The 13443-nt window shown below is 44.8% G+C and overlaps 1 protein-coding gene and 1 long non-coding RNA gene across 4 annotated transcripts in view; both read right to left on the bottom strand.

Moving 5' to 3' along the window:
- Positions 1-13443, bottom strand: part of plppr2a (phospholipid phosphatase related 2a) — a 37416-nt gene that overhangs the window by 4750 nt on the left and 19223 nt on the right. For all 3 annotated transcript variants that reach the window (XM_076032638.1, XM_076032637.1, XM_076032640.1), the window contains exons 4-6: positions 7167-7290; positions 6261-6511; positions 5977-6153 (exon numbers count right to left, since the gene is read on the bottom strand). In XM_076032638.1, the coding sequence (XP_075888753.1) occupies positions 5977-6153; positions 6261-6511; positions 7167-7290 (552 nt within the window). The remainder of the gene's footprint in view (positions 1-5976; positions 6154-6260; positions 6512-7166; positions 7291-13443) is intronic.
- On the bottom strand, positions 11244-13224 carry LOC142892454 (uncharacterized). Its single transcript, XR_012927430.1, has 3 exons — positions 12054-13224; positions 11866-11989; positions 11244-11725 (listed from the first exon to the last, which is right to left on the bottom strand). It is a non-coding gene; the product is annotated as an uncharacterized LOC142892454 (long non-coding RNA).

The raw sequence follows: 13443 nt of genomic DNA, 5'->3' as shown, positions 1-13443 counted from the left end.
CTCAATCTTTGGCCCTCAATCCTTGGCCCTCAAAAATAAGTGTAAGGGTTTAGAAATGGGACACCCCTTAAGTGCAGTTACGTCTTCAGACTGTGGGGGGCGGTTTTACGCCAAAGCTACGTCCAGTCTGTCAAGAAGACGACAACGACGAAGAAGAAGGAGAAAAAGAAAAAGACGGCAAAAAAGGAAGAAGTCCTCCTTCGCTACACAACGAGGTATACAAGTAACGTGAAGCCGGGACCGCCGGTCCGGTTGACAAACCTCGTAAAGTAAAAAAAAAAAATGTTACACAACAACGATGTCAATAATCCACAGAAAAAGTTTCAAACTAAGACAATACAATGGTTTTGTAATATTTATATCTTTATTAACTAAGAAAATACTTCCATTTGTAGCTCGCTTTTACGTCGCGATCTTTTTCGAAGATGTCTTGGCGAAAATACGCAATGCCTTCTGGGTCGCCCTTACTGCCAAGGGTGGTGCCGGAGAATCTCAATATTGAGGGCGATACAGCCCTTAAACTCGTCCCTCAACTTGACTTTCTTCGAATCGGGACAGCACTTGCACCTTGCGGGAGCGCGCAATTTTGAGATTGAGGGTTGAGATTGAGGGTTAAGGGAGGAATTGGAATTCACCCAAAGTGCGCCAGAATTCAGGAGTCCGGCAGTGGGCAGTGTTCTTTGTTGTTGGGCACTTTTTGCTGTGGAATCGTTCCGCGGCTATTCGCACGCAGAATGATGGTGTTGTTCATGCCAGACTTAAAGCGGCACGCACCTCCGCGGCCGGCTCGCGTCGCAAAGCTGGTGTATTTTCTATTTTATGCGCAAGCGATAAAGCCAGAGGACGACAAATAGTTTTTGAGCGCTGATAGAACATAATTGAACACCCTTGCGTTATGACGCGTTTCAGCGAGGCTCTGTGAGCCTGCTCAACTTCCACCAAATGCCGCTTAATAGTGGGACTACACTACAGTATGTTTTTTGGCCAGTGGAGAAGGGGTTACAGACACTGTCACTGTGAACTGGAACCTGAACTGTGCCTGTCAGGCTTCCCCTGCCGGTAGCCTGACAGACAGTGCAGACATCATAAAATGACACACCAAATGAATGTTGCTATCATATTTCTGTCTCACAAACAGAACAATAACCTATCGTTGGCATGCTGAGGTTCTGGGGATGCTGAAAATGTCTTTTTTTAAGCAGTCAGAACCACGGTGTTTTCATAAGCGGCGAAGAAAGGCAGAGTAGTCCCACTTCTGTCATTGTTCTTTCTGACATTGAGTGCTCGAAAAAGTGGAAATAGCTCACTTCCTGTTTGTTGAAATTCAAAAATTAAGAGCGTATGAGATGTAGAGGTGGACGGCACGAACGGGTGGTTTCTTGTCTCATGATTGTGTGACATTCCTAGAGGGCGCCATTGCGGTCTTAGTGGAGACACCGTGGAAAAATTGGTTGATTTTTTTGCACATACCTGCAAACAAGCTCAATTTGTGCCTTTTCTGTTGGAGATAGAGACATTGCCTGAAAGAATGAAATGTAGGTAGACCACAAGCGTGCATGGGTTTTGGTTCCACAATGTTTGGACATTCATACTGGCTGTGAGAATTATTTTAGTGCGGGTACTGTTTTATGCCTATGGGTGGCGCTATGGAGCATCGTGAGTTGTCACTGTTGCATTAAAAAAAAAATTGTTCATTGGTCCTGACCTGCTTGCCGAATTTCATTAAAGTTGATCAAGGTTAAAGGGGTCAAATGTGGGCAGAAATTTGTTTGACATGACATTTTTGTATCATCAAATTACGTAAATTGGACACTTTCTTTCTATGTGAGGGGGAAACCTACATGACTAAATTGTCAACCTTGATAAGAAGTACACGTCAGTATTTTCTTTCGTGACTCTAGCCCAGACCTGGGCAAAGTACGGCCTGCGGCCATATCCGGCCCGCTGCTTGTCTCAGTCCGGCCTGCGTGAGGCCACTCATAAATCCCCCCCCCTCCCTCGTCAACGAAAATTTACCGGCACGTTACCGTGATAATCCCCCCCACCCCTGTCAACGAACGTTTGCTGACACATTAGCACGATAGCGATACCGCGATACCCCCCCCCCCCCCAACGTACGTTTGCTGGGACATTAACACGATTTCACCCACACCCAGCCCCCGCTCTCCAACACCTTCTCTGAGACTGTGGTGGCGCTGTTGAGGATCCTCATAACCTCTCCAGTGACTACAACTGGAGATGAGAGGCGTTTGATTGGATATTACCAGCCAAATACATAGAGAATCTTCTTCTTCTGTCGCTTTTTATCCGGGGTCGGGTTGCGGAGGCAGCAGCCTCAGCAGAGATGCCCAGACCTCCCTGGCCCCAGTCACCTCCTCCAGCGCATCCTGAGAGACCCCAAGGCGTTCCCAGGCCAGCCGGGAGACATAGCCCCTCCAGTGTGTCCTGGGTCTTCCCCGAGGCCTCCTCCCGGTGGGACATGCCCGGAACACCTGCCCAGGGAGGCGTCCAGGAGGCATCCGGAACAGATGCCTGAGCCACCTCAGCTGGCCCCTCTCGATGTGGAGGAGCAGCGGCTCTACTCCAAGCTCCTCCCGGGTGGCTGAGCTTCTCACCCTATCCCTCAGGGTGCGCCCAGCCACCCTGCGGAGGAAACTCATTTCGGCCGCTTGTATTCGCGATCTTGTTCTTTCGGTCACGAGCCAAAGCTCGTGACCATAGGTGAGGGTGGGAACGTAGATCGACCGGTAAATCGAGAGCCTCGGCTTTCGGCTTAGCTCCTTCTTCACCACGACGGACCGGTACAGCGACCGCATCACTGCAGCCGCTGCACCGATCCGCCTGTCGTCAAACCAATCCGTATGTATGTCAAACTCAGTCATATCAGTATGTCAAACTCAAGGCCCGCATGATGCTATTCATGCACCGAGTCCTTCTCTGTATATTTTTGCAACTTCCACGCGTTCCTCTTGGCTTTCCTGTAGTTTTGACATTTTAAACTCCACCAAAACATACATTCAATGTGCTGTTTATTGTATTGTTAACATCCGAGTATCTCCAATATGACCGTGCATCCGGGTATCTGGCAAAAATGTGACGTTGGTGAAAACACTCTATAGTCACTTCGGCCTTGCGTTTACACGAAGCCGGCGTTTTCATTGAAACCGCACTGACCGAAACCGCACATTGGATAAGTTTAAATACGCCTCCCTGCCCAGCTCGTGTAAACGCAGACACCGATTATTTTTGGAAACGCCGATGTCACAGCTCTAAACCCCACCCCAAGCCTTGCAACCTGAGCCACCATGAGGTACAGATGTCCACACATAACAACAACCAGACAACAACAACAACAAACAATCGTAAACAAAAATACATGGTGCTCGTGGATCAAAAGTGGATTATGTGCAAAGTGAAAAATAAACACAACAAAAGCGATTTGCTAACCTCCTGTTTTACTTGTTATTGATTTTCTTTCGGGTTGGCAGACTGGGATATTGAGGCAGGAAAACAATAACAAAAATGTTTGTCGGACTTTTATTGTCAACCTTATCGTGCACCTTTTAAGGCTTTGTGTTCTAAAGTCACTCGAAACAGACGTTCAACTCAACTCTGTCTGATATTTATTTTCAACATTTATAAAAGCAGTGATTGGTGAGGATCACAAAGCAGCAAACTAAGTTCAATGCAGCTTTGATGCAGTTTAATTTGTGCACTTTTTCTCTTGCTATTGAAAGGACAGATTTGAAGAAAATATTTTTTTTCTGTTGTTTGCCTCTTGAAAAATGTTTACAATTGAAATCATTAATAGCGTCGTAAGAAAATGTTGCAACTCTTTATTAATTTGGGCAATGTCACTTAGGAACATTGGATAGGCTGTAATAGGTACAGGTTCAATAAGTTTTTTTTTGTTTTTTTGTTTTAATAAACGTTGAACCAGTCCGGCCCTCTGTGCATTTGAGTTTGACACCCCTGATAGTGTGTACAACTAATGTCTGGTGTTGCCATCTAGTGGTTGAAACAGGAATAACAAATTAAATAACAGCGTAACACTGTAAAGTGACTTTGTTCGTTGTTATTTTACCAATTGAACCGGTTAGTCTTAGCCATTATCGCAATAGCTGCCGCTCTGAGATATTTGTCAGCAACTGAGAGGTGTAATGCTCATCAACGCTCATCTACTGTAAAAGGTTGTAGAGGGAGAGAGGGAGAGAAAGAAGGAAAGAGAGAGAGAGAGAGAGAGAGAGAGAAGGAGAGAAGGAATGAGAGAGAGAGAGAGAGAGAGAGAGAGAGAGAGAGAGAGAGAGAGAGAGGGAGAGAGAGAAGGAAAGAGAGAGAGAGAGAGAGAGAAGGAATGAGAGAGAGAGAGAGAGAGAGAGAGAGAGAGAGAAGGAATGAGAGAGAAAGAGAGAGAGAGAGAGAGAGAGAGAGAAGGAATGAGAGAGAGAGAGAGAGAGAGAGAGAGAGAGGGAGAGGACCCCTGACCAGAACCAAGGACAGCTCCCAACGAAGAGACCTGTGCTGTGAGCTAAAATTATTAAAAGTTTAAATTGTCTTAAAGTGTAATAGTGAACTGTTTATTCTGTTATCCATATAGAAATTATTAGGGTGAATTCCAATTCCTCCCTTAACCCTCAATCTCAACCCTCAATCTCAAAAATGCGCGCTCCCGCGAGGTGCAAGTGCTGTCCCGATTCGAAGAACGTCAAGTTGAGGGACGAGTTTAAGGGCTGTATCGCCCTCAATATTGAGATTCTCCGGCACCACCCTTGGCAGTAAGGGCTACCCAGAAGGCATTGCGTATTTTCGCCAAGACATCTTCGAAAAAGATCGCTATGTAAAAGCGAGCTACAAATGGAAGTATTTTCTTAGTTAATAAAGATTTAAATATTACAAAACCATTGTATTGTCTTAGTTTAAGACTTGTTTATGGATTATTGACATCGTTGTTGCGTAACATTTTTTTTTTTTTTTCCTTACGAGGTTTGTCAACCGGACCGGCGGTCCTGGCTTCACGACTTGTATACCTCGTTGTGTAGCGAAGGAGAACTTCGTCCTTTTTCGCCGTCTTTCTCTTTTTCACCTTCTTCTTCGTCGTTGTCGTCTTCTTGACAGACTGGACGTAGCTTTGGCGTAAGACCGCCCCCCACAGTCTGAAGACGTAACTGCACTTAAGGGGTGTCCCATTTCTAAGCCCTTACACTTATTTTTGAGGGCCAAAGATTGAGGGCCAAAGATTGAGGGTTAAGGGCGAGGGTTGAGATTGAGGAGTCAAGGGAGGAATTGGAATTGGCCCTTAGTCCGTGATGGAAAAAGTGAAGAATTCGGTTGGAGGGGTTGGGCTTTTCAGAAAGGAGAGAATCAGAAGGAGGCAGAATCAGGGAGGGACGTCTTCAAAACCCAACAAAGTCATTAAAGTGTGTGATGTGTTTTCTGTGTCCCCAGTGGGTGGATGTGATTTCGCAGTCTATGCACTACAACCTCAGACAAAAAAAAGTCCTGGGTTCAAATCCCCACCCGGCAACCCAGGATCTTTCTGTGTGGAGTTTAGATGTTCTCCTAGTGTTTTCACGGGTTTCATGCAAGAACACACCCAAAAGGAAAAATAACCATGTCAAATTAGTTTGATCTGGCCCTTAGTATAACGACAATAAAGCCTCTTCTTGTTCCTACCGTCATTACTTTTGTCATTGCATTTACTGCAGCCCTTGTTCTCTAACTCTCTGCTCCACTCCTCCTCACACTAACCTACCTCTTCCTTGTCCTTCCTGTCCAATCCAGTCACTTCACAAACGATATTTAACTCAGGTAGATCTTAAATCTGTATGGCTCATGCCCTCTGATATAATCTGCTTTGTAGAATAAATCTGTTGCGCATTAAAATGGCATCCAGACCTCTAAACTGCTCTCAGCTGCTACACAAGACAAGTTCAAAACAGTATTAAGAAAATATAGTAATGATTTTGTTCCTCATACCAGGAACACAGCAATGGCTCCGCCGGTGAAGAATCCTCCCAGGACATCAGCCCAGTGGTTCCGGTACTCCGTCACTCTGACCACGCCCACCAGCATGGCCAGACAGAGAAGGGTGAGGCTAATAGTTGGCTTGGTAAGTCGTGTGCCTTTGGTCTTGAACACCAGTGTAACGTACATCTGTGAAAAGTTATGTAAGAGGGTGAAGACAAAAGTCTATTGATCCCTTCAATTTGGGTCACGTAGGCTTATATATTTGGTACTCGGAGAAACGATTTCCTTCCTACCACTGTGTAAACTGCACAGTAAACACTAAGAGCGGAGTCCTTGGATGGGAAGGATTTACGTGCAGACATCACAATCAGGGTGTTGCCTGTGCACGCGCGGCGCTCTGCAATGTACTGCATGGTGGACTGGCAGCCTAAAGCTGTGTAGTTTGGTCGACAGACAGACAGAAAGTGGGGCGTCTGGTTACCAGTCACCACCTGGCCAGCATTGGCAAAGATGATGGTGGTGAAAAAGCCAAAGGCATATACACCTGGGGAGACAAGGAACAAGTGTTACTGAATATCAAAAGTGAAAAAAAAGTTTTTTTTAAGAAAAGGTGTAACATTACATTAGTAGGTTCCACACCATAACAACATGCATAAGTGGATATGGAAGTTTCATCCTGCTATTAACCTGTGCTTGAACCTGTTAAATCATTTAATTGATGTTAACCTTATTCTTTTGGTTTGGTTGTATTTAAATATTTCAGTGTCACCCACTGTACAAACTATGGAACTCTGCATTTGTTAACCGGTAGGTCGTGACCCAAAATTGGGTTGGGAGTTTCGATTGGGTTGTACCAAGTGGACTGCACAAATATATATGTAAAGTTGTGGGCAGTAGCCCCCCCCCCCCATTTTTATTTATTTATTTTTTTTAATTTTTTAAAGAACATGTAATGTTGCCGATTTATTTTGCAGGACACACAATTTAATTTAATCATTTCAATCAGTTATTGACTAGACATGATAGAAAGTGGGCTAGTGTTTTTATTTTTGTGGAATAAATTTGGGTCGCAACTTCATGATTAGGGAAAAAAAAAAAATTATATAGGTCTTAAGACTCCACCAGTTGAGAACCACTGGTGTAACTAGACAAATTATGTTCACAGTTTCTTAGCAGCTCAAGAGGAATTTTTAGTTCACCTAAGAAGCGTATGATGCGTCTCAGAAGAGGGTTGAAGTAGCAACAGTCTGCAGTCACAATAGTTTTTTCCTGGGTTCCACCATCAGCCTTGGTGAAGAAAGCACACAGCTCCCCAACAAGAATCTGCACACACACACAAACAAACAAAAAGAAAAGAAAAGAAAAAAGCAGCATCTTATGACATTATACTGACTGTAGTTTCACTGACAGGAGGATTTTGGTACAAACCTACTACTACTACTACGACTACTACTGCTGCTGCTAGTACCACTACTACTTCTACCACTTCTACTACTGGTTTAGGGTTAACCAATTGTTGCACAATCGTATAACACAAAAACACAGCTTGGGCCGGCTCTACGCAGGGGCAAGAGGGGCAACGCCCCCTCAAACAAATAGCCTGCCCCCTCAAATGAAATTTTCTAAGTGGAAAAATCGTCCGAAAAAGAAGTTAAATATAAGGATCCCCTCATCTCTCATCTGCGTGCAGTGTGTCTTCACACACCCTGCAGTCAGAGATTGCCCCTCCCCTGTCCCGATCCGGAAACATCCAATTACTGTTAGTATGCAAATCCACCAAGACTCACTGACGCAGCTTGAGACTGTGGTGTCAGGTGTCAAGACAGAGCAGCAGACTTTGAGGAAGCAGCAAAACTCCACCAAACTCGTCGTAGCGAGCCGTGAGATAATTAATAATTTACAACTAGGACAAAAGTTAATATAACGTACATATATATTTGTGCAGTCCACTGGGGAATAGTCTGCTGCGGTTTATCCAGCAGTTGTGCTTCTCAAGTCACGAGCACAGGGTAGTAACAGTCCACAGCATCTAACAGACTGAGGACGAATGAGCTGTGTCTGCCAGACCCCTACGTGAAGCCCCGCCCCCAGCCTCTGGCTCTGCACAGTTTTGTTTCAAATTGCCAAGGAAAATAATTATGGCTGTTTTTCTTAAAACATATTCACTTTGCACTCCAGCTTCCAGCAGCTCATAAAGAGATAGCTAATGCTGCAAGATGCATCATTTCTTCAGAGGGTTAAAAACTAGTGTTGCTCCTACGTGTAGTAAAAACAGTAGCAGTGATGCTGCTGCTAGTACCAGTTACATCACAAATTCACCTGTACCATTAGCAAGCACCACTTCTCCTGTTCCTCCTTCCTCAACAGGTGCTGCCCCAAAACCCCTTGCTCAGCTACCTACTGACTTAAATGTCAATGCACCATCCCATCCAATACTGGGTAGCTACCCAAAGTGTGCATTTGGTGTGGCTTTAAAATCATTTAATCCTGCCCTGTACCACTCTCGGCCATGGCTGGAGTAATCTGTTGTGCGGGACGCATGCTTTTGTTTCCCCTGTCATAAGTATGGCAGCACTGCTAATGAGAGGGATGTTGTTTCCACCCTAACTGGTTTTAACAACTGGATAGCAGCACTTGAATGAGACAAGGGGCTACAGGTCATAGGCATGTGTCCAGCCACAACCATGTCAATAATCTTGACAAATAACTTGCGGCAAAGTATTGGAGAAAAAAAAAGAACTAAATTAATTCATATTTGGGAACCATGAACTTTAGTTCAAAATGTGGAATTATGAACGATGAACTGAACTTTGAACTAGTTCAGGTAGAAAGTGAACTTTCCCAACACTGAGAGAGGCTATAGGGGGGGACTGTTGACTCCCTGTTGGTTGGTAAAACCCAACTTGAAAACAATTATTATGTCAAGAGTGTGGGCAGTGCTATGAAGTTTCTATGTGTGAATGAGTTTGGGCTCCAGGGGACTGAAGAAACTTTCAGACATGATGCAGCTGGTGATGATGTTGCTTCAGGTCTTTTTCTGAAACTCATGGAGTATACATTAGAGACGGATGAGAAGCTAACAGCATTGCTAAGGGTATCCCAAACAATGCAAAGTACACATCTAAGGATATCCAAAACGAAATGATTTAAACACTGGCAGACATGGTGCTTGGAGAGGTCAGGAAAAAATATGAAAATGCTGAATCTGCATTTTGCCTCAATAGTGATGGTACCTGGGAAAGCCGCAATGTGTAAAATTTGTCTGTAATGATTCGATTTGTCAGCAATTCCACGCCAGAGAAGCATCTTATTGGTTGCTTGACTTGCATCAACTTAAGGCAGAGTACATCACATCTGAAATATGGACACACATTTCTGATGCTGGCTACAGTGCCGACAACATTCTTAGACAGTGTTATGATGGATCTTCTGTGATGAGTGGGATAAGAGGTGGTGTACAAGCTCTTCTGCAAAATAAGCTTGCTGGGTATATGCCAGACATCCACTGCTACAACCACCAACTGCACTTAGTGGTTGTGCATGTCATCCAGAGTGAACCATGCAAAGATATTTTTCAAACTCTCTAATTCACTGTACAAGTTTTTTTTCAGCACCACTATGTGTCTGAGAAATATAATGCGCCTAGCCTTTAAAAATCTGCTTGAAATTGGCTGGACAAGCCACGATGAGGTGACAAGGTGCATTGTTGAAAATCAAGATCATATTCTCATATTCTCGTGAAGATGCGGATTGGGGCGAGTCATCTGAGGCATCTGCTCAGGATGCTTTACAAGCTCTGAAGACAATGACCAAACGCCTTGGTAAAAGTGTTGTGCTCTCAACTGTGGGCCAAACAGACTCGGATGATTCTAGGGGGGGAACCTCTTCTGTCTGAAAAGATCTCTGCTCAACATCCTTGACATGGCCATTTCAGAAACGGAGAATAGATTTTCTCAGAAGAACGCTGAGCTAACGAAAGCCATATCTAGTCTTGCATCCAAATCCAGTGCATTTCTACATTCATCCTTGTTGCATCCTCTGGCTCTGCTGGCTGTCACTGTGGCAGATGATCTAAACAATGTAATTCTTGTGGCAAAACAGATGTTGCTTAAGAAATGTCCAAATGAAACAGACTTATCCACTGTCTGTAAACACCTGCAGGAGCACAAGTAAGCTATTCCTGAGTTGCATAAATTGTATACAACAGCCCTGGTAATTGGTGTTGGACAGGAAGTCTGTTCGGTGCAAACTGCAGAGGGTCCATGTGTGGAGTGGTGATGGACTTCATGACCACAGAGGTCAGGGCTACAGGTCTGTAGTTGTTAAGTCCTGTGGTCCTTGTTTTTTTTCGGGACCGGAACAATTATGGAGGTTTTGAAGCAGGCAGGCACGTGGCGTGTCTCCAACCAGATGTTAATTAGTATCCCAAAGACCTTGGTTATATGGTAATGGACATTATTCAAACCCTTAACCTCTGAGTTGGACAGACAATATTGGGTATCACGTTTTATAACCTCTGAATACTCCAACCCAGACATCAAGGCTATTGGTGACGAAGGCCCGTCACTGAGAACAGACTACAGGAACTCAGCACACACACACACACACACACACACACTCAGCACACATTCATTTTGTTCCCTCCATTTCTGTGGTGAGTGCACGCACCACAGTTTCTCCATATTAAACAGTTCATACCACTCATGCTTTTCTTTACATTCCATAGCTGTTTGCTGAGGGTCCAGGTGGCTGCTGTCTGCCAGACCCCTACTGAACAAGAGCTGCTCTGTAGCAGCGTCATTTATAGTAGCACAGGTCTGCACAGGTGTGCTAATTAGTGGAAGGTACCATGTGCGGCCCAATTGTGGTCCAATTAACTGTGTGGTGGGTTAATTCTGGGGTTATTTTCAGGAGGAGGAAGTTGCTTCCATTTGCATGTTGTTGTTGAATGTGAGAGCTATGAATAGAGCCTCTGTTTTTCTTTAAATACTCTTTAATTTGTCATTTTGTGCTTGACCTCTTTTCTTGTGGGTGGGTCCAGGAGGAGGGGCTTGGCACATAAAAGCCACTGGCCCACTCAAGTTTGGAGAGAGATGCTGCAGAGCAGGAGACTACCATGTGCTGCACAACTTTGGGTCCCTTTGTGGTTTTTGTCCTTTTGGACGTTTTGAGTTTTTGTTCACGATTTTTGTGTTAATAAATCAACTCGAATTGCTTTGCGACTCCAGCCAACCTTTTGTTCTGAGAAGCTGTAAACCCACTTTGTGACACTATTCTTCCATGTTAATAAAGAAACTGAATAGTTCTGTTAATTTGTGTATACCATCCCTGAACTGGATGCTGATGTCAGATCACTAGAAACTATTAAAGGGTCTATAGTCTTAATTATTAGTTAAGTGTCAGGGTTCTCGGTTGGTCTTTGATCTGGGGAGTTCCCTGTTGTCCACTTCAGTCTTTTCGGTAGTGTTCTGTTCCCCACCTTTATCACAGAATTTTCCTCAGGCTACTTAAGGACTCAAACACGGTGTCTCTTGATCAGAACGTTGCCCCCCATGTACGGATTTCTCACTTCCGTGCGACTCATTCATGCCAGTGTTCAATTACTACTGTAGTTGTTGCCTTGCTCCTTTGTAAATAGACTCTTTTAATTACCCTTTGAGCCTACTGTGTCTGCTTCTGGGTCACAACTCGGGTCCCCACGTTAACAGTAACTTAATTTCCCAGTGCCCACTCCGTTCTAAAGGTTTCCAAACCACACCTTCAATTCAGGTCAGTGAAACCACTTCATCCTCCAAAACGCCACCTTGCATCTGCCTACCAGCCTCTTTTTCCAGCTCTTCCAGTTCCACAACTCCAGGTCCTAGTAGATTCTGGGGGCATAGGGTATGGTTTGGAAACCTTTAGAATGGAGTGGGCACTGGGAAATGAAATGTCCAGACTTAGCACACCGGAGGCGATTATCTGTTCTAATTGAGAGACTGATCAGAGATTCCAGCGAATCAGGTTCATCACGGGTTGACAACTGATCTTTCATCTCCTCTGAGAGTCCCTTGAGGAACGCCCACTGCAATGCGATTTCGTTGAACCCGCTCCCTGCAACCAGGATCCAAAAGTCTACGGAGAACTGGGCACTGACATGGAACCCTGCTTTAATGTCCATAGTCTGTGAGCAGCGGCTTGGTCTTGGAAGGGCTGGTCAAAAACCCTCTGCATCTCGGCAGAAAAGGAATCAAAAGAATCGGGGCAGGCTGCGCTCGCTTCCCACAGGGAACTGGCCCATTCTCCCGGCTTGCCTCTGAGGAGATTCACCGCATACGCCAGCGTAGCTCTATCGGTTGAATACGAGCTGGGCTGTTGATCAAAAACAAGGGAGCATTGCAGTGGGAACCTGCTGCACGCTCCCACCTCCCCAGAATAATAATCAGGCGGTGGGATCGATGGTTCACGGGCAGGGACCGGAGCTGGCACTGACGAAGCTGGTTGCCTGGATGACGTGGCTGCAACGCTGGCGCTCCCCTGGACCGTCGGTTGATGAACGCTAGAAGTCAACGCTTGGATTGAGTTCATGACTTCCGTGAGGAGTTGCTCGTGCTTCCCTAGCACCGAGCCCTGGATGTTAACAGCATGCTGCAGGGACTGTGTGTCCGCTGGGTCCATATCCACATCCATCCAGAACTTACTGTGACGTGGGGACCCGGGTTGCGACCCAGAAGCTGACACAGTAGACTCGAAGGGTAATTAAAGAGTTTACTTACAAAGGAGCAAGGCAACAACTACAGTAGTAATTGAACACTGGAATTAAGGAGTCATGAGGAAATCCATACACGGGGCGAAGTTCTGACAAAGAGATGAAGCGTTTGAGTCCTTAAGCAGCCTGAGGAAAATTCTGTGACAAAAGTGGGGAACAGAACACTACCGAAAAGACTAAAGTGGACAACAGGGAACTCCCCAGATCAAAGAACAACCGAGAACCCTGACAGTGGTATTTCTTTTCAATCAATGTATAAAAGTATTTTTTAAATGGAGTAAGATTAAATTGATTATTATGTACTTTACTTTGAAATCTTCACATTAACCCCGGAAAGACAAAATACGTATTGGGGAGATATTGTGTCTTGATATTTTCTCCCCTACATGCCCTTTATGGGTTGCGTTTTACAAATTAGTTTGAGAACTTGTGATGCTAGGTGACTTTTTTTTTTCTTCATAAGACTACCTTTCAGTTTTGTAAATACTGATCATAGTGACAAGTCTTCCCCTTAGGTTGAAATGTATTTGAGAATTAGGCCATCCAGTTAAGATCAGTGTTATGTTGTCGGTTGTTAAAATGCGCACCAAAACCAAAACAGCTTCATACAGCCTTGTCTTCAGCGACGCTAAAATCGAATGAATGAAGCATGGAGGATGATGAAAGGGGGGAAAGTCTGACCACGGCAAAGAAAAGGAGATGCAGCTACAAGGACTGGGGAAGTATTT

Source organism: Nelusetta ayraudi, unplaced genomic scaffold (genome assembly GCF_046127955.1).
Source record: "Nelusetta ayraudi isolate G7.1 ecotype Tasmania unplaced genomic scaffold, CSIRO-AGI_Nayr_v1 ptg000034l, whole genome shotgun sequence".
In the NCBI taxonomy this organism is placed as follows: Eukaryota; Metazoa; Chordata; class Actinopteri; order Tetraodontiformes; family Monacanthidae; genus Nelusetta; species Nelusetta ayraudi.
This window is presented reverse-complemented; position numbering and strand designations above follow the sequence as displayed.